Genomic DNA, 21,815 nt, shown 5'->3' on the forward strand with positions numbered 1-21,815 from the left:
TTAAGTTTTGATAGTGAAGAAGAAGAGAAAGAGCTCTCTTTGGAAGTGTGAACTCCTTTTATCTAGTCCAAACTGCCATTTTCTTACTTTTCCTTCTTCCCTCACGGTGACGCTGAGCCAGCGGGCCAGAGGTCGCTCTCTTTTTTGCCGAGGCGTTCTTGATTGGATGCTCCGTGTGTACTCCTAGCTCTATCCACACAGTGTCGCTGTTAGGAACTAAGGGCCGGGGTGGGCGTGGAGGGACTGGGGAGGGGGCAAAACTCAACACGGTAGGTTTTACTTCCTGACAAAAAGTGCACTTTTGTGTAGAAATTCCAATAGTGAAGATTCTGAGCCTCTGACTTTATCCCTTGCATACCCAAAGTGAGAATTCATGAAATGCATTATAGGAACACTGGTTAATGGTCTGTCAGCAACTGTGAACGTTTGCCTGAGGCTCACATTTTACTGTACCAGGTCTCTTGGCAATGCTTCCTGCCCTGTCTCTCCACGTGAAGCTTAAACCTGGTTTAAGCTATTTAGGCTGTTTTTGGAAAAGTAAGTTAAGATTATTAATGATTCCTTAATGGGATTATACGGTTTGTATTTTACATTTTTCATCTCATCCCCCTACAAAAGCCCCCGTACCCCACCACAGGCAGCATTCAATATACTGAGATAAGTTAAAAAGGTCTCATACAACTTCTGCAAACATGCATTGAATCCTGGGTATTGCCCATGTCTTCACAAGTCCTTTCTCACCCTTAGGGTGGCCAGTTTATATCCTACAGCATGAGACTGAATTATTACAACCTTATCTCAGCTTAAATTTTTGAGTTTCACCATCTGCTTAAAAACAAAAATAGATTTTTCAAACAGAATATTTTCTCACATTGTTTCTTGTGGGTTTCTAGAAACAAAACAGTTAAATTTGGAAAATTTCTGATGTATTTGCTTCTATATTCCACATACTCTGTGAAACATATGCTTTGTTGTTGTTCTCCAAACTGCTTTTTCTGTTTCCTTTTTTCCCTAGACTAGCTAGGGAGTAAGATCTCCATAAGAATGATAACTAAAATGTCTATTTTTATTTAAAAAATTGAAGTCAATGAAGCATTTCTATTGATTCAATTTTTTCTTTTTGCCCTCTTCTTCTATCTGAAGAATCAAATCCAAACTCATCTGCGTGACATTTAAATTTGTATTTTTGTTTAATCATTTCTGTCAGTAAATTCATAGGTAGCAGGCATGCAACTCATGGGCGAACCCATAGTTGAGGGCGTTGAGAGGCCATGTGCCCATTTCCCGGCTGAACTGGGATGGTATTCTGCACTTTATTATACTACTTTGGATGCTCTAATTAGGTAAGATAATCTTATTTTAGGAATCTGTCCAGCCAGCTCTGTAAAAATGGGTTACCCCAGAGTGTTCTACAACTTCTATTATTCTCAATCAGTTCGGTAACTGATCAGCAGTTTGGTAGTAGCTAACAGATGTGGGGTGTGGTGGAGGACTTCCGGTGAGTTTGATTTAGAACCTACACAATGCAAAAGCAACTCAATGAACTGTTTAAGAAAATTATTTTCTGATCTGAAGCCTGTCTCATATATTTTGGTTTTTCTTTGTTTAATCACCAATTAGACCATGCTGGTAACTGACTGTACTTGCGATTTTGAATGGAAGCTCAGCAATGACAGGAGAATTTCACTTTAAGTTATGGCTTGCTGCCTGGGTCAACCACCCCATAGGAGATACAAAGCTAGAAGATTGACTGGGCAGCTGTGAGATCTGCCTCTTCCCATTCTGCTCTGTTAGGAGCTCTTTATTTGGTCTATCGAGTTGATTGTTCTAAATCTAAAAAAAAAAAAAAAACCTTCTCTTACTAGGGACCTGACATGATATACCATAATGACTTAGAAAGAAACGTTAAACAGTCCATCCTGTCAACGGTGGCTGCCGGGCGCCGTCAGACCGTGGCGGGTCTTTTTATCAGGTCAATGAGCTGCTAAAAACTGTCTAAGTAAGACCCTGCCATGATAGGCCATAGTGCCTCAGAGGAAGTCATTATAGAATATCAAGTAAACAATACACATTTGAAAAAAAATTACTAATTAGGTTTTGCAGCAATACTTCTCATCCTTAGGGGCTCTAGAGTGAAATAATTGACCGCGACGTGAGTTATGCCTCCCAAACCCAAGGCGTGAAGGTTAATTATCATGGTGTACAGCCCCCAGCAAAGGGGACCATGGTGATGAGATGTTGACATTTCAAATATGTTATTGATGTTTATTTTTTAAAGATTGTTTAAGTAAAACTTTTTTCAATGGTTTTGATTAAAGGGTAAAGTGATGGCAGTTACAATAGCAGCAACCAGGAAATAACTCCCGGAAGAGAGAACAAGGAGAAAGACATCAGGAGGCTTTTACGTATCTCTGTACACAAACAGGAAGGTTGAGAAGTTTGTCAAGACGTTAACTTAGAATAATTTCTTGGGGTTCCTTAGAATTAGACATTCCTAAAAGTGTCTGGGTCTTTTTAATATATTGTTCCTCATTATTTTTGGTGTACAGCTTTTAGCCTCCTGAAAGAACATTTTAATTATTTATATGGAATAGAAAGTGAGTTTGTTTATAATAGCATAGATTCATAATCTTCCTGCAGTAATGTCCGTTTTTGAATGAATGGTATGATCAGAAAATTTTTCTTTTTAACTTGGAATTTATGATTAAGGATCTAATTTGATTGGCTTGAATACTTAAAAAAAGGAAACTTTAAGGTGAAGGGTCTTGAAGGAAATAAGAATATTTCTTAAATAATTCAATTGAGAAAATAGGTTGTAGATTATTGTTGCTATTTTATTGAAGAATTTATTCACGAGGATGTCAAGGTGTTATTTGAAAAGAACCAGGTGTTCAAAACTAAGCATGCAAATTAACATAGGCATATCAAGACATGGCCTCATGCCTAAGTAACATTCAAGAAAGCCAAATAGGTATAAATGTAGTTGTCATCTTGTCCTTTGGTGCTGGGAGAATTGGGTGAGACAAACACTGTACATAAAAAATGAGAGGACACCTTGCAAAACTGTTTCTTTTTTAAAGCTAACAAATGACCTGTTCCTGAATGTATGATGGAAAGATATTTGAAGAGGCAGATGTAAAGGATTTGAATCAGTGAGACTTGAAAACTTTAATATTAAAATTTCTGCATCAAAATGCATATCCCTGTGAGAACGGTATTTTATATTTCAATTATAGGATTTAAATATATCATACATAACCAAGGGGAGTGGGATAGCCAGTGAGATTGTAGCTCTGCTTGCCAGAAAAATCGATGCAACTGTACTAAAGGAAGAAAAGTCACACATTTTTTTTCTTCCTACGTTAGGATAAATAATTGACTTTTTTGATTATTTTTCTCCATTGAGTTAATAAGGCAGTTAATCTACATCGGCCGGCCCAAGTTTTGTATTTTGCCTCATCTGTCTCTCATTGGTTCCATTTAGCATACCTTATCATGGAACCATTCAGCATCCATGCTTCCTGTAAAGCAGCCACAAATGTTTCAGACACAAGAAATAAGCACTCACCTTTCTTGCATGGGTGGAAGTTGTATCCAGCTATTAAATCGGGGATCATATCGGCTGACAAAATTGGTACTGTGTTTTCCTGTGAAAATATATTTGAGACACTTAAAACTTAGATTTCTTTGTTGTTGTCCACATTTAATAGTATTTTATAAGATGCCTCTGTTCGCAGATCTAACAAGCAGATGAATTACGTAGAGGGAGCAGCTACCGTGGCCTGAGAAGTGATGAAGTCAGTAGAAGAATAAATGAGCTACCTCCAACATTTTTCCTGTTTTTCCTCACTTCTCCTCTGTCCTTTTAAAAAAAAACGAGTTAGAATAAAAATAAACCAACCATAATAATAAAAGCTGGTACGTTTATCAAATTACTTTTATCCCAAAGTTAGGGTAAAACTTTCTGGGTTTTGGGGATTTTATACTTTAAATATATGAAGTTATTGCCTATAAATAATCAGTTCCAGAGAATACCCTGCATGATATGTCTGAGTAGAGGGTTTTTTTTTTTTTTTTTTAATGAATCAAGAATTCTAGCAGTGGGAGAGTTCACCCTGTCTCCAGGGAAATAACAGCAATCACTACAATAAGAGTTTTAAGGGAATCAGTTTTAATCTGTGCTGTGTAAGTTCCGTGTGTGTGTTTGAGGGAAATACAGTTCTGTGACCTATCGCAGGTACAAGTACTGAATGGGAATCATGAGTCCTCGGAGCTGGTTAACTAGCTTATCTCCTCTGTGGAACCTAATATGCACAGTAATGCCTCTGAGGTTTGAAAATTATTCTCATTTTACATACACGTTGACACCAAGAAATGGAAGCCAAAGAGTGCATTCCATTTTCTGTGTAGCACCTAAGATGACAATCACCTAAAGCATCTGAAGTCTTAACTCTGAAAGTCTGCTTTTTATCCATATATGTGTAACTACCCATTGAAAAATAGGTACCAAACTTGACCACAGGAATAGACAGTTAAGAGTGAATGTGTGCATGTGTGTGTGCATGCTTTCACACAGGCATGTATACAAAACACAATTATTGGTTGCACAATTACATATTTAGCACTTATTATGTGTCTTATTGTTCCAGCTTCTATTGATAAAAAAGGAAGGCTAAATCCTGTTTTGTAAATGAATAAACAAATATATAACATTATCAAGTAGAGGGAGGCTATACAGAGGGGAGGCCAATTTAAGTAGAATGGTCATAGATGCCTTTTGCGAGCCATGTGAATATCTGCAGAATAAGCCTCTCAGGCAGTGAGGCAGGTGAGTATAAAGTCCCTGGGCTGCTCCTGAATTCAAATCCAGTACGAATGCCGGGGTGACTTGGTCAGAGAGGTGTAAGGTCCAGAACAGTGTGCCTCATGGGCTAGTGTAGGGTTATGCCTCTTGTCATAAGAACAATAGGGAGGCACTGGAGGGCTTTGAGCAGTCAAGGAATATGGTCTCGTTTATCTTTTACAAAGATTACCCTGGCTGCTGTGTGAAGAGTAGATTATAGAGGGGCCACTCTCGCAGTGGGCGGAGCTATCAGGAGGTCACCCAATAAAGGTGCAGGCAGTGAGACATGGTCTGGTTTGAGATCTATTGTACAGAACCAGTAAAAATTATTTTCTAATTTTGATTATTCTAAATTCTGATTCTAATTTATATTTGATTATTAGGATGAGGCAAAAGGGATTTAATTACGGAAGTTTGCCAGGTTTTTAGCCTGAGTAACTAAAAACCTGAATTTTGGAGGTGGAGAAGACCAGGCAGGATTAGTTTGCAGGTTGAGAAGTCGTGAGTTCTGTTTTGGACTTAACCTTGCGAAGCTTATGGGATCTCAAAGTGGAAGTATCTGGAAGGACACCGGCTAAATGAGGCTGTAGGCCCAAATTTGGAGGCTATTATTCTAGAAATATTATTTAAAGTCATAGAACAAAATGAAATCCCTTCAGGGAGAGGGTGTGTAAATGGAAGGTAATGTAATTCCTGGGAATTAGCCCTGGGACAGAAGGAAAACTAGCAAAGGAAAGAAACTGGCAGAGGTAGAAGGGAAAGTGTGGTACTTTGGAAGCCTTGTCAAATAGTGTTTCAAAATGGGGCATTAGCATCCGAGAACTGACCATAAGATTTGGCGGCATGGAGGCCTGTGGTGGCCGCAGCAGCGTCGTGCCAATGGGAGGGTGGGGAGGAAGCCTGAGTGGGGACTCCTCCAGGGCGACGGAAATGGGGGAAAGCAGAGAAAAGAGGGTAGGGAATGCTTTTTAGAACTTCCACCATAAAAAGAAGATTATAGCTGGAGGATGCCGCATCCAGATAAGTTTTTATTGGCTTGTTTGTTCTTTTAAGTTCCGGAGTATTGAAAGGTGCTTGAGCAAGCAAGAGGGAATGAAGAATAGGACTTAGACTGGAGGAGAAACAGTAATAGGAAAAAGGATAGAGTAATAAATGAATAGATTTGGCAGTAGCAACATAAAGATTTTCATCCTCTGATTGCTTCTACTGTAATTGAACTAAGAAGATAGCCTGCCCACTGCGAGGGAGGGGGAAGGTTCTGGAGAAAGGCATTTATGTGAGAGAGAAAGTGTGGAATAGGAGGGTGGGAGAGTGCACTGACCAGGAAAATTAAGTGGAGTTGGCTAGTAATCAACATGGTTTGCTAGTAGTCAGAGTGGCTGTTGGCTTTCTATATCCACATTTAGTTGCTCAGGGGCAGGGGCGAGGTGGAAAGGGTGGATTTAACCAGGATCGAAGCTTTACTAGGTATAACAGAAGGAGGCGGACACGAGGATTGCTGGTGTTTGTGTTAGAGTGATTGGTTATAGGGACGGGCAATAAGAGTATAAACTCAGTAAGGAGGGGAATAAGAGCAGGAGGTGACGATGGACAGTGAGAAAGCAAAGTGAATGGTCGAGTGAAGGTGGTGGCATTATCAGGAAAACAGTGGATAGCTGCCCCCAAAAGGGCCAGCAGGTGGTATAATCTGGAGACATCCTTTAAAGTGATGAGTGGAACTGACAATTAAGAGGAGGTCAAAAAGCTCCCTGCCTCCAATAGCAAGAAGAATGGGAAGTTTGGAAAACCAGGTCCCCACTAGAGAGGGTGGCTGGGGAAACAGCCAGGTTATGATTAGAAAAGTGGGAGGAAGCTTTCAGAGGAGAGTTCAAGGACTGACTATTGGGATGTTGTTGATGTGAGATCATGAGTTCTAAGGATCACGTGGGAGGGTTTGGATGATCTGGTTAGGTGGCAACTTAAGTTTTACTTGGGGAGTACAGAAAGAGTTACAAGTTCTTGGATTGAGAAAAATCCAAAAGATTTCGATTCCAGAAAGAGTGGCTCCACTCAAGGAATAATTATGTCTAGAGTTGGTTTATAAGGGAGTCAGTAGATTTTGCAACCATTGACACTGTAGGTTCCAAAGTTAATTCCAAAATGCATCTGAAGATTAATGCTATTAGTAAGAATACAGAACACATCCACCACATATAAGAATGTTTCTCTATGAAATTTTGTTTAGAATTTCCATTTGGAAGAAGACATCTGCTTCCTCTCTGTAACAGGGCCGAGAGTGCCTTCACATGCTGAGCAGTGGTGTTAGAAACTGGATTGTTTGTCTCTGGTAGTAATGGTAGTAGCCTTCAATTAGAGAAAAGGCTAAGCAGTGTCTGGTGTGATATGCACACGAGCTAAAGAAAGTTTCCCGAGGCAGAGTCAATGGTGCCCAAAGGGGCAAGAAGTGACTGGGGGGCTAAGAAGAAGGAAGACATTCTGGAGTTGGCAAGGGATGGGAAAGGGGCACAGTGAGCCTCAGAAGGAATGAGTGTGATGGAGTGAGGGAGGTGAGATTAAATGAGGTTATTCACTCTGTCCTTGAGGCTTCTATTGAGGCCCTATTAGCAGCTTGAGAGTGGTGGCCACATCCAATGGGATTTTGGATTACTCTCCACTGTTTTAGTTTTTTCTCATTTCCATTTTTTTGTAACTCTTCTTCCTTTTCTTCTGTTTCTATGGTGATTCCCTGCCACCAGACACCATTGCTTTTTTTTATGAGGCTGTTAAAAAGTTTTGTTTTTTAATTTTTTAAAAATTTAACCTTTATTGTATTTTTTTCCATTACCATTTAGTCCCCTTTCACCCTCCCCCCACCCCCAGCAATCACCACACTGTTGTCCATGGCCAGGAGTCCTTTTTCCTTTGTGCTCATTGTTGACTATTCCTTAGGTGACAGGTAAAATGGAGCAAGGGGTGGCAGTTTCCAGCCAGCGGTGGAGTGGAAGAAAATGGGAGGGAAAGGAAGTCCCCCATGAACAGTAGTTTGGGAATCAGTCATCAGAAGTGACAAATGGAAATTTGTTCTCTGTAAGCTGGGGCTCTGACAGAATATATGCATCTATATTAGACTATTATAATGCATTTCTGTCACTAATGACATGAGGGATGTTAATAGAAGTTAATATTTATGGTTAAGTAGAAAATATATATCCTGTTTATATCTCCAGTAACATGTTTTAAAACTTCAAATTTTGGTCTTATAATCAAGACAATCAATAAATAAAATAAATTTGTGTTTTATGAGTACATATTTGTGTTTTATGTGCAGATACTGAAATTTACAATTTTGTATTTCATTAAAGGACATGCATCTTAGGCACCATTTTCCTAAGAACTAAAGTTTAACTTAAGAAGAGTCCATCTTTGGAACTGACATATACACAGTATTTCAACCCATGGAGTTTTAATTTTTCCTCCCTGCCAGAAATGAAATTAAAGCACACTATATGTTTTCTCGGGATTGTTATCTTCTATACATTTTGGTATCAAATGCTTACTTTTTGATTGCAGGAGGTATTATAATATGAAAATCCCATATTTTTGAGATGTTTGAGTTCCTTTTTGGTTTCCTAACTGGGGAATAATGAAGAAATGTTTTCTGAGAGAGTGAGAACCACTGGCCTTTGTGACACTATAAGGGTTTAATTTCACAGGATCAATGGAAACAATGACTGTTGTTTTACGTGTATCCAAATACATGTTTGTCTGGGAAGGTGGTGTAGTATCGTGGTTTGAAGACGAAGGCCCTGAAGTCAGACAGACCTGCGTTAAATCAGCTCAGCTTCTTGCAAGCTGTGTGTCCTAGCAAGTTCTTTGACCTCTTCAGGCTTAGTCTCCTCATGGTAGAACTGGAGCAATCATGGACTGGGATGGGTGTGAGGGTGAAGTGGAATGATGAGGTGAGTGCTTAGCAAAGTTCTGGGCAAAAATTAGTACTCCATATGTATTACTACTAATGCTAAAAATTGTCACCTATGGTTTACCAGGTGGGTGGTACATGAAGCTACATGGAAAATATTGGGGGGATTGTGGTGAATGTGTGTTTTGGTTCCTGGTCCAGATCTCTTCACCAGACTGGTGCCCCACTTTCCTACCTGCTGTGAGTGCTGGGTGCTCATGGTGGCAGCTGCTCCCACCCTGGAGAATTGTCCTCACAGAACAGGCCACCTGACTGCTCTCCCTCATCCCCCACCTGGGAGAAGGCCTCCGCCAGGGACTGACTGACTGACAGGAAGGTCTGCTTGCCTCACAGTGTAACAATTCTCCTCTGTTTAGGAGGGTCAATCAGTGGTCCATCAGCATTTTCTCAGATCTATACTAAATGGCTTCACGTGCCGAACGGGCCAGGGAAGCACGGCTCAGCGTTGCAGGCGGAGGCAGGCTTGAAGAAGGGTTTCGCAGAGAGCGGGAGTGAGCCGCCAGGCCCATACTGAGACTACGAGTACTAAAATTCAATTCTGAGCCTCTCAGTGGCTGGAGCAAAAGGGAACTTACACATTCAATCACGGGAATAGCATTAGTCACACTTTTCACAAGTGACTCAGTGTTTTGGTCTGGCAAGAGTGTGTCTTCCCATGGAGCACGTTGGGTGGGGGCAGGCAGGGGTGCCTACAGGAAATGCAGTGCTGTGCTCTCAGTAGCCTCTCCACAGCTTATTCACCGAGGGCTTTAAAGCAAGTTGCTGTTCTTCTCAGGGGTGGAGCAAGGCAAATCGGTGAGGCCCTAGGACACAGGCTTATGGGAATATTCGTTCAAAGATAAAATCTTGATTCTCTAGAGTAGAGGAAGGAGTATGTCTATTAACTCTCCCCTAATTCCCTGGCCCAATCCTCTGAGCTTGTGTGTCCGATAGAACTTGAACAGAAAGCAGTTACAGGTCACGGTGGGGGGGGGCATGAACCTAGGGAGAGGGTTTTCTATGTTGTTGATTAAGGTCTGTCTCATAGGAATGGTCACTTCTTCAAGTTTTGTGGACACTGAGTTGTGGCGTCGAGACTGGTATTTTGGCAGAGGCTCATTCCACCTGGGGAGAAGGGTGGGCTGAGAGAGCACTGCCATCAGAAACAGGGCTTTCCAGCCTCTTTCTGGGTCATGGGTTAGTTTTCATCTAAAACAGGTTAAACAGTAAACAGGGAGTTTGCAGGGCATTGTACGTATCCCAAGGTTTTTGGTAACATCAAGTCCATTATTCCAAAGATAAGTTAGAGCAGAGATACTGCATATCATTTTTGCTCCTGTTCCAAATCTGTTTCTCACAAAGCCCAGGAACTGCCCCCTTTCCAACCATTAAAGACGTGGACCAACCAAGCTACAGGTCTTGAGGAAGAATGTTCCCCTCGCTTGCTTCAAAGAAGTGTTCTTGGAGGGTGGCCTGGGTTGTTCTCCTTTAAGATTTTCTAGAGTGAACAGATGTAACAATTTTCTATAATTTGCCCTGGTGCAGATGCTGAAAGAGAACATTCACAATAAAATATATGCAGTATATGTAATTTCATCTGGATGTTCTGGGGCTTTAAAGTAAAAATGTGTACCTGCAAGCTGTTTTATGGTTTCTCAGTCATAATTATCTCTGTTACACAGAAGGCTAGAATGGCAACTCTCCCTTCACGTGCAAGCTTTCCAAAAATATCTTGATAATTTTGCGTGTTCTGCAAGGCGCCGTGCTCTCCCTGTGTTTGGCTTGGGAAATGTATTAAAGTGTTTGATTTCTCTTTGCGATAGATTTATGAAGTAACCCCATCACCAGGGAGGGTGTTGGATGACCTCTGAAGGAAGCTCTTGAAACACTGGGCCAATTCGGAGGAATAAAGTTGCAAAAGAACTTCAGCGAAGGTTGTGTGCAGTGTGACTGCAGATAATGCTTCATCATTGAGACTGCATTATTACACTGGTAAAATGGGAGAAGAGTGGTGGAGAAGGTGGTGAGAATTCTAAGTAGCTGCAGCTTGCCACCAGCCTCTAGGGAGTCCGTGCCTGTGCTGTGGCATTCCTCAAGGGACGGATCAGGAGAGGGGCTGGGGCGTCAGCGCGGAGCTAAATCCCCAGGCAGTCAGCGAGTGAATGCTCTGCTGCGTCGTCCTCTGCGAGCTCAGTGATTGACCCTCCCTCCAATCGTCAACCCACTTCACTGACTACTTCACTTGTCCCTGCTGCACAGATACATATTCTCCCCAGTAATTACAGGATGGACCGTTACCGGTGCCTTTCACTGAACACACATGGAGCAGCCACTATCACATTGTTCAATAGTTACCATTAGGGTTCCATTGGTCCTCTCCGCCCAACACGAACAAGAAATTCTCTACCTCCACAACACAGTGGTGGGCGCTGTTGTACGGCATAACTGGAATCAAGAAGAAAAAACAGATGTATGAAATTTTCCATCTTACAACTTGCCCGTTGGCTCACTAGTTATTTGCTTTCACCGAAGTGTTTAAAATGTGAGACAAAGTCAGTAGGAAGAAGGGAGCCAAGCAGCAGAGCGAGGCACCCCCCGATCCACAGTGGCTCAATGATGTGTTCCCAGCAACTGCAAACCCAGCCCCTTTTGATTAATTTTACATAATGTTATTCCACAAATTAGTCAAGAACAACCTGTCATGCTGCTTTCAATTCTTAAGTTCTCCTCACTTGCCTGATGATGGGGATCTCATTCCAAAGCGGGGACTGAAACTCCCAAATGGTCAGGGCTGGGGTTACTTCTTGGAAGAAATAACCCTGCACACACTCGGAGCCATTAAGATGCTCTGCCCAAACTTGGTTTGCTGGCAGTCTTTCCATAAACTGGCTCAGTGTGCTTGGTAGCTTTCTATTCCACAGCAATGAGCAGGCTGAATTTCCATACAGTTTTAAGTTTTTAAATTAAGGTCCTGCTGATTTAATGCCTTCTCCAAATGTATACGCTTAATTTCCTGTACAATGTCATTAGCAGCACAATCACACACTTTCCATCTATCTGCTTAGGAGCTCTTCTGTAACAAAGACCAAAATTGTCAGGAACACCACAAATATTCACTCCCCTCATCTCGCTCTTCTCCCTGCCCTGATCTGGTGGCTGTGCGGAGGGGGTGTCATTCAGAAACCCAGGAAAGCCAGGTTCCTCTGCATTTGTCCTCATTTACATTTTCATGTGGGAGACACACACAGCCAGGAGAGGACACCCCTGTGACCTGCGCGCAGTGCAGTGTTGGTCTCTGCTGTTGTGATATCGTGTGGTAAATGTAAACGGACACAGCGTTGGTTATCACACATGCAGTGGTCTGGGCCCAGTGACACCAGTAGTAAAAATGATGTCCTTGTTCAGCTCATCATATGGGCACCTTAAATCTAGGTGAGGAAAAATGGGGGGGGTGATGTGCATGTGCGGGCAGGGAACTTATTGCTTGACACGGATCAGCAGAGCACTTAAGAAACCAGTGCAGTGGGAAATCAATATGAGCCAAGGCCAGCTCTGGCTCTGGGCTCTTTTTCCAGTGGGGAGAGAGGGAAAGACAGAGCGCACCTATCTCATACCCAACGCATCTGGGGTGACACATACCTCTCGTTTCCTTTGTCTTTCTGTTTTAATTCTTCTCAGAATGTGCAGAGCAAGCTAAGATATATAAATAAAAATAATAGGAAACAGGCAAAGCTTTGAAACCTTTGGACAGCCTCTGAGAGAGCAAATCAGATCACTGGAGCTTTTTACTGAAGGATTTTAGGAATTTTGATTATTTTATCATTTATTATTATTTTTTTTACTGTGACTATTCATTGTTTTTGAACATATATGCACAAGGGAGAAGGCATTGGTATGTAAACCTCTGATTTAGGAGATAATGCAGGAGAAATTGGGTGTGCTGTGGATTTGCGAGGTCCCTTAATTAGGTCAATTGACTTAGGGAGTCATCTTGGGAATGTCCTTCGTCCCCCCAACCCTCAGTTATCTCTTTGGGAAATGCTTTTAACCATATAGATTGTGCAGAATCCATTTGCGGCAGAATATATGTTGGGTTCATTGAGCAACTAAAATTGGATATGGTTTGAACATATTTAAAAAAAATTAACTCATCATTATTTGGATTATGATGATGGTTCCAGAATACCAGAAACAAAACTATGCTGCCCATATGCTCTGTAAACCCTGAACAGCCTGGGGCTGGTCAGTTCATCATACTGTCATCTGGTCAGTGCAAACTTACAGCATTGGTCGTCATCTGCATGCATCTCCTCCCGTGAGAAATGAGTGTAAAACCAGAGGCCACGGACTATACCCAACTCACTTTATGACGGGCACTCTTCCAATATTTACTTCCGGTCCATTCAGTGTCCAAATCTTATAAGTAATAAAAAACTCTATTATCTTGGTTTTCACTAGAAGTCCAACTTCATAGTACAGCACTATCTCTGAAAATTAACACTTGTATTTTGTTCTTGCCATTCATTTGCTCCCATTCAAGCAAGCAGAAATTAAGTGAAGGAAATAATAGATGATTTATTCTTAAGCCTCTTTTTCATTTGATTACCCCTATTGTTATGCTTTACGCAAAAAAATAAAACTATTGCACTAAGCTAATTATTGAAACCTTCAAAATAAGAGAGAAGGTCTTTGAAGTTCTAATATAAAGGCTACTTGAAGGTATTCTTATTTATCTACACATATTTACTCTGGTTTTTAAGCCTTGTGTGCTATATTTCTTGGCAGAGTATTTCAGTATTCTCATTCCTGGATTATTGTCTTTTTTGAGTTATTACCATGAATCGAGAGGCTATAAATATACACAAAAGCTTTTTGAAATTATTTGGAATGTAAAATGCTCCGAATTTATTAGAAGGAAATCTATATTAAATCAATGTTTGAGTTTTGCAAAAGACCTACTTTCTTTGATTTCTGATTAAACCCGAAGGCAAGGAAAGCAGATAGGGCAGCGAGCAAGGGCAAACGTCTGTTTAAAATGGCATTAGGTACCCTACCTATTGATTACCTTTCAAGTCACAAAGAGTACATGCCTGCCCCTTTCTAGAGTTTTCTAGAGGTGGACACTACCTTGCCCTCACAAGCAGGTAGTGGAGGAGAGGCTTGTACTCCACGTTCACATGCAGCCCTGTGTGAGCTTTTAGCGTGTCAGTCAGTGAGTTAGAGGGAAAGGGTAAAGAGAAGCTAATCAGGATGAAATGAGATTAAAGGCTGTCTAATTTTACAGCAACTGTGATCCATCAGCCACTGTGAAAGTGACAGTGGAAATGAATGATGGAGACAGACAGGTGGGGCTGTACATTTCACTGATTTATCCTCAAATGCACTGGGCCTTATTTTATTGAGTGAACATGACCGCATTTATCATGACTGTCATCTAAACCCAATTCCCTCCATTTAAAAAGGTCACTTTACTCAAAGGGAGCAGGAGAGAGGCACTTTCAAATCAGATTTAAAATCTAGTAACACGTGTTTATAAGGCCCTTTGTGAGAATTCTCAACTTTCATTAAACAAACTACAAGTTTTAGAAGGAAAGGAGGGGGAAAGCCAGAAAATTGGGGAAAAATGGAAAAGAAAAAGAAATCTTTGGCCATCTGTGGGAATACAGTCATTTAGTCTCTAAATTTGAAGCAATTTGCACTATTTTTCCTTTCCTACTCTAAGCAAGTAAACTTGTGTTATAGCCTGAGAAATTAAATACAACATTTCCATTTAATATTTTTAATGAAGAAAGTAGGAAGCAGGTAATATTATAAAGTAAATTTGGAGAGGATGTGCAGTCCAGGATTCACTCTGCGGAGTGACTCATCATCACACACTCAGTACACAATTGTTGCAAGTTGAGTCTCTGTCACAACTCACTTGTGTATCTGTTCATCATTTCCCCATAACTTTAAGGCCATAAAATCTCAGTTACGCAGTTTTTTACTCCTCCTTGTTCCAGTGCAATAAAGTATCCTGGAGTGTTATGCATAAAATTAGTCTCTATGGCTATGAAATCATTCAAGCCCTCAGAGTACTTTGTGTTACTTTTCACAATAGTAACCACCATTTACGGAATATTCACCATGTGCCCGGTACTGTGCTGGTGCTGTGTATATATATAATTATGTTTATAATATATAAGTGCCTATATTGTAGTGCTGAAACTATAATAACACTTATGTTTGGTTCTTGCCATTCATTTGCTCCCATTCAGGCAAGCAGATATTAAATGAGGGAAATAATAGGTAATATTATACTACATGATAAAATATACTACATGATAAAATACACCTATATTTTATTTACCCGCATTTATCTATATCTTTCATTTAATACGACTAACTACAAGGGAGGCGTTACTCACTCATTTTGTTTCTCTAAGAAATACTGAGGTTTTACGAGGTTTAGTCACTTGTTGAAGGTCATACTCAGCTAACGAACGGCAGAGGGAATCCAAACACGGGGATATCTGGATCCCAACCCGCGCTCTTATCCATTTCACTCTGCTGATTTTCAATAGGTGTGTTCATCCAACCAGCAAGTAATTACCGAGTGCCTGTATCTTCAGTGATGATGTTCCTGAAATTTCTGTATAATTTTTTTGTATTAAATCATATTTTAAATGTTCATTATTTTCATATTTAGAGGAATTCTAATTAAAGCAGGTGGGCACTTCTTTAGAGTTTTTTTTCTTATAAACCTGATACTCAAATTGTGGCTGTTCTTAAAGTAGGATACATTTGTTTGATGGGGTCAGAAAAACACTGAGCAAATAAGCCAGTCAAGGATGGGTAGAGTCTATTGGCAGAGGGTTTTTATTTTATTTTTTTTAAGCAATGAAGGCATATGTCAACGTTGTAAGCAGATTCGAAGTATCTTGGGCCTAGAGGCCCTTTTCCTGGCATATACAATGTGCAGAGAGTTGTTGTGTTCATGAAGGCCGTATTCTGCTAGACACCAGCGCTGTTTCCTCCTACATTTTATATCTAAAGAATGTACAGCTCTTCTACAAGAAAGTTACAGGTATCCTTCACAACCACAAAATTTTCCTGAACATCTAAGCAAGAGATTGCATAGGGCTAAGTCGAGTTTACAAATGCCAAATGAATGGTTATTGAATGTTTATCATTTTGATGTTACATTTATGAGGGCCTTGATTTCCTTTTGGCTTTAAATACATAAACTTGAAAAACTGTCAAATATGACATACTTCTTACTTTTTTTTTAACAGTAATGTCCATGGAGAAAATTCAATCTTATAAAAAATAAGGATATATAGGACCCATGAGTCTTCCTCCCATTCCTGACCCTCTGCTTTTCAGCAGCTTACCACACAGGTTATCTCTGCTACTGTGTTCTTCATTGTCTTCCACAGAGATTATCCCTATGAGTCATTTTCTTTAACACAAATGGCGGCAGTGTTCTGTGGGCACATGCTCAGTACCTCGCTTCTTTTTGTTCTCAAGAATACATTCATTTACTTACTCCCCACCAATCAAATATTTTTTCAGCTGCTACTCCATGCCAGGTAATGTTCTACCTGCTGGGGAGGTCATGATGAACAGCAACAAGGAATGTGCTGGTCAAGGGAAGCCTACAATAAACATGTGCACAGATAAATAGGCACTTTCATTTCAGATGACAAGTGCAGTGAAGAAAAGTAAAGCAGGGTCTGAGGCAAGGGAAGGACAGGGTTAGGAATTTTGAGAGTGGTCAGTGAAGGCCTTCCTGAGTGGATGACCTTTCAGGAGAAGATTGATGGAAGTGAGTCATGCGCGATGTAGATTCAGGAATAGCAAGTGCAAAGGCCCTGAGGCACAGGTGCAGAGTGTATCAAGAACAGCAAGAAGACCAAGAACAGAGGGATCTGAGATGAGGTGTAGAGGGAGACCCAGGGCAGATCAGGGGTCATGGTGCTGTCTTGGTTGAAGGAAAACCCTTGGATCATCAACCACCACATTCTTTTCACAGCTGCACAGTGTTCCTATGGTGTACTCCATTCCCCTGATGGTCATGCATTAATTCATTCAAAAAACTTTACTAAACACTCCTGTGCAGACTGTTTTCTGGTTGCTGATAACACAGCAGGGAACTATGCTGATGGTGTCCCTGTTCTTATAGTGCCTACATTACAGGGGAAAGGACATAAACAAATAAATACAGACCACATAGCAACACAGCTGTCGTGGTGGTGATGTGATATAAAGAGAAATAAAATGGGACAGTATGTTAGAGAAAGTTCCTGGTTACCACTCTAGCTTGTGTGGTCAGGGAAGGCCTCAGTGGGGGACCGCACTTAAGGTGGAATTTGAAGAGTGAGAAGGAGCCTTCGTTAGAAAATAAGGGGAAGGAATCCACACAGAAGCACAAATGAGCTGGACGTGCCTGAGAAGCCTAGAGGAAGCCTCCTCGGGTGGAGCAGCAAGGGTAAGGGCCAAAGAGGCATGAGAGGAAGTCAGCAGGAGGGTGGAGGCTGGGGAGGTGTGTCTTTATAAACCAGGATATTATTCTTAGCTTGATGAAAAGACACTGGCTGGGTTTTAAGTGGCAGAATGATATAATCTGATTTAGGTTTTAAAAATATTACTCTGGCCATTATAGATGTTGTGGGTAGAAGAGGGGAAAGAAGGAGATCAGAGAGGGTGGTCTAGAGAGATGGTGGAGGCTTGATCAGGACGGGGCCCTAGGGATGGAGAGAAGGGGACATGCTCGGTAGCAGCTCCGAATACCGACGATGCTCTGCTGAGCGCCCTTGTGGCCACACAACACACACACAGGAGTTTATCTGTAGGGTTAATTCCCCCCAAAGAAATTTCTGAACTAAAGGATGGGTGCATTTTATACTTTGATGGATATTTTAACCCTTTTTATACTTGTGTCTTTGCCAATATGGCAAGTGAACAATTGGAACCTAGTGAAAATTTAAATTTGTGTTTATTTCATTATGAAATAGGTTGGGCGTCTTTTCATATGTTTAAAATCCATTGCATTTTATAGATTTTTCTGCTGGATTTTAACTTCTTGATATAATTTATGCTGCCTACAATTATATCACTTTTGTTTTTAAAGTGCTTTTCTATGGAGTTATCTAAACGTAAAATAAATGATATTGTGAAAGCTATTGCATTGCTTGAACATGTATTTGTGAAATATTTACTCATTGACGTAAATTCAAATAGCAATTACATGCTGTTGAAAACAAATATAACCTGAAAGAAAGATGCCTCATTTAACAATATTGAATGAGTATACCTTGGCATGAGATCGTAGAGGGTTTTTTAAATGATTTTTTTCAATTTTATAATGTGTAATTGAGAAACAAAAATGTTAAAAATTTTACTAGTTTGTTTAACCCTACCACCCAGTCTTTCTGCAAAGATCTAGCAGTTTGGCCAATGCCTCTCTGCAGACAGAAACAGACATCTTACATGAAGCAGCGTTTGAAAGATATTATTGATAATCTACAGAAAAGGCTCTGTTACTTTTTTCTGTTATATTTGGATTGTACTATCTCTGCAAACTATGAATAAATGGAAATGTGTTGTGTATTGGGGATGATTTGATCATTATGGACAATTAGTCTGGAAAATTAAATCCCACAAGAAATTCACATGGTCTGATTCCAGTGATGAGCTGGTGGAGGTTCTGAATTAACCCAAAGGTTGCCATCACTTTCTCCCTCACTCCCGACTTTCCCTGCACATGACGAGCCAGGTTTCCCTAGTCCCACCGGAGACAGAGTTTGGAAATGAGTTCAAGATGTGAAAATCTGGAAAACAGTGCCCATGTGTTAGGTTTTGGAGCTGTGCAAAGACGAGAATGAGAGCTCGTTTCTCTGCCATAGTTCGACCTCATATCTCAGGGAGATTTTTCCTGACAATGAGTGTTGCTTTGTTCCTCCCTCTCCGTACAGTTACTGTACCGAACGCCAGCCCTTACTGTACACTTGCCAAGTCATGGCGCAACGTCCTGAAATGGCCAGTCTTTTGTTTGTCGTCCTACAGGATCTATGAGCTCCTTGAGGCCAGGCTGTGTCATCTCTATAGACTTACTCCTGACATTATGCTCAGTACATAAAGCTGGGCCAGACTCAGGCATCCCTATAGCTTTTATACCTAACGTAGTAGTTAGAAACATTAGTAAAACAATAAATGTTAGTAGCACAAATGAGTGAATGCTAGCCTGCTAAGGGGGGCTATAGAATTTACTTCTTTGGAATTTAAAAAGTGTGATGGGTACCAGAATATGAAGGAGGGAGGAAGTGGAGGAAGAAAAGGAGAGAAAGGAAAGAAGATGTGCCTTAGATTAGGATTCGATGGCTTCTAGAATAGATGTTACCCTATATGCAGTACATATGTTAGTTTTCAACAATGGAGGTTTATAAGTTTTTCAAAGACTGTGACAAATTTCCTTAGAAACTATCATAGACCTAATTGTGCCAAGGTCAAAGATTTTAGTAAATCCTTGTCTGTTTACAGTTTTAGCTCTGAGCAGGGGGAGATTGCTAACAACCAATGAGGCTAAGGGGACTTAAAATAGCACTTCTATTAGCTAGTAATGCAAAACTGACTTACTTTTACTTGAATTAGAATATTTTCACTAATACAGTCCTAAATTACAATATCGACTATTTTAATTTGGATACTTTCTAGCATGTTAGTTAGAAATTAAAAATAGTTTTATTTTCACTTTTGGAAAGTAAAAAAAAAATCTTTGGGAATGAAAGCTGCAATCTATTCCATTTTTTTTTTCTTTTTCACAAAGTGGTAAAACATGCCAAGGCTTTGATGTTCCTTTGGTGTTTCTTTTCCTAAGAGCCAACACAATGTCTTCCTGATAGTATCTTTTGGTGCAGTGAGAAATTGAACTGTTCATTGTTCTACACTTAAAAAGTTTCATTAAAACATAAACAACTCTGTAAATGGACTAAAGTAGTAAAGCAACACATATTATTTAAACTTGTGAATACAAAAATCCTTGACAAAGGACAAGAGAGGCAGTGCTATTTAAACTTGGATGAAATGGCAAGAGGATAGCAAAAATGATCGCGAAATAGCTTCCATTGTCTTAGAGGGTGGTCCCACAATTGTTCCCAGTTACTGAGGGAAGGAGGAAGGAAACGGGTGTGGTCTATATAATGAGAACTTGTTAGGAAGTGTTTTCCGATGTAGATCGCACATACTTAATGTGGGAAAATGAACTCTAGCTGTTCACTTTATAACCCATGAGATAGCAAAGGTACACTTAGCCAGCATTTGTCTATCAACACATTCATTCACTCATTTCATTCAAAATATGCATTTGAGGAACTATTAGTTATCAGGCTAAACTCTGAGCACATGAAGATTAAGTGCCTACTGTTCTTGTATCCCAGAGCCCACAGCGCAGAAAGAGAACATGGAAATAAAGAGATTCACAATGCTCTAGGAGACAAGCAGTAGAAGCATCAGACGGGACACAATGAACACTTCAGAGAGAAAGAGAGGCTTAAGCTAAATCATAAGATTAAAAAACGTTTTCCAGGTTGTCTGTCACAGCAGCAAGAGTCATTATCCGTAACAAACAAACAAACAAACATGGATTTAACAAATAGTAACTGAGCGCCTCCTATGTGCCAGAGCTTGGGTTAGGCCCTAGCGATCTTATTATTTTAATTGGATTATTTAATAAAAATTGATTATTACAATTAGATGAATTCCCCAAATGTTCTCAATATTATAATTATATCATTACACTATCAATTATGTTGTTGAAGCCAGAGAAAATGTATTTATGGAATGTGGGAGCAAATAAAAGGGAGGAGCTGTTGTCTACGCTGCCCTCATCGGCAGCTGGCCCACTCCCCAACTCAAATTCCCCCTGGAGCATGCTCTCCTTAGACAATCCAAAGCAACCGCCTCCACGCTAATTAAATCTCTGACATTTGGAGCCACCTTATCATTCTGGAAGCAGTTGCTTCAGTGTGCTGTGGTGCTATTGCACTTATCTGACCTCAAACATATTTCCCTATAGAGATTCAGAAAGATTTGTTACATATTTCTCCCAAAGCCATTTCACGGTGTGTGCATGTGTATGTTCTCGTGTACCTGTGTGTGTGTTATATCCGGGAAGTACTAGTCAGGCTGGGCACTCAAGGTTATACTGGTCAATAGCTTTAACACACATGGAAAATTAAAGAGCAGCCCATGATCTACGGAGATGAGCCCCAAGCAGGTGGTCATGGCCTGGAAAGGCACCCAGAACTGCCTCTTGAGAAAGCTCTGACTTCTGTAATGCTGGGAAAGTGGAGGACTGAAGATACAAAGATCTGAAGGGAGAAACATGTAGGGCAATGTGATGGATACTGAAGTTCCATTTACTCCTATTTTGGGCACCATCATTTATTGGCAAAACTAGACAGTCATTGAATGTTAAGTGATATTTACTTATAAATGTATTTATGACTGTGCATGAATATTTGGCACTTCTGCGTTAGAATTTAGGCTGAGACCCTAAGACCGAAGCTAATCTAAAGATATATGCCAGGCCATCTATGTAGGACTTGCTTAACGTTACTCCTTAACTGGTTTTGATGGATTGTATCTATGTATGTAAACATAGTAAAGATACACATATACATATTTAGCCTACATATACAATTATATGGAAGGCTATTAGTGAGTAGGTTTTTTTTTTTTTAAAGTGAGTATTTGTGGGTGATTGTGGGAGCCCTGGGCATTTTTCATCCACAGAAGAAGTCAACCCTTCTCCCATCTTCCACCCCAAAGACAAAGCAGAGGCTGGTGGAACAGAGACTTGGGCCAGATGTTTCCATGCCTCCTGGGGCTGGGCACGCATGGGGGAAGTCTGAAGCAAGAGGCTGACAGAAGCTGCCTGTGATGGGAGTGTAAGGGGAGAGAGCTGGGGCAGAAGCAGCCGGTACTTGTGGACTTGGTGGGGCACTTCTACCTAGTACCTTCCTGGGGGCTGAGATGGTGCTTGGGAAGCTTGCT

The 21,815-nt window shown here is 40.6% G+C and overlaps 1 protein-coding gene across 2 annotated transcripts in view; it reads right to left on the minus strand.

Annotated features, from left to right (window-relative positions):
• The window catches only part of KLHL14 (kelch like family member 14), a 92,303-nt gene that overhangs the window by 11,921 nt on the left and 58,567 nt on the right, over window positions 1–21,815 (minus strand). For both annotated transcript variants that reach the window (XM_024580597.3, XM_045188000.2), the window contains exons 3-4: window positions 11,136–11,225; window positions 3,569–3,647 (exon numbers count right to left, since the gene is read on the minus strand). In XM_024580597.3, coding sequence (XP_024436365.1) covers window positions 3,569–3,647; window positions 11,136–11,225 — 169 coding nt within the window. The remainder of the gene's footprint in view (window positions 1–3,568; window positions 3,648–11,135; window positions 11,226–21,815) is intronic.

This window comes from Desmodus rotundus, chromosome 10 (assembly GCF_022682495.2).
Source record: "Desmodus rotundus isolate HL8 chromosome 10, HLdesRot8A.1, whole genome shotgun sequence".
Lineage (NCBI taxonomy): Eukaryota > Metazoa > Chordata > Mammalia > Chiroptera > Phyllostomidae > Desmodus > Desmodus rotundus.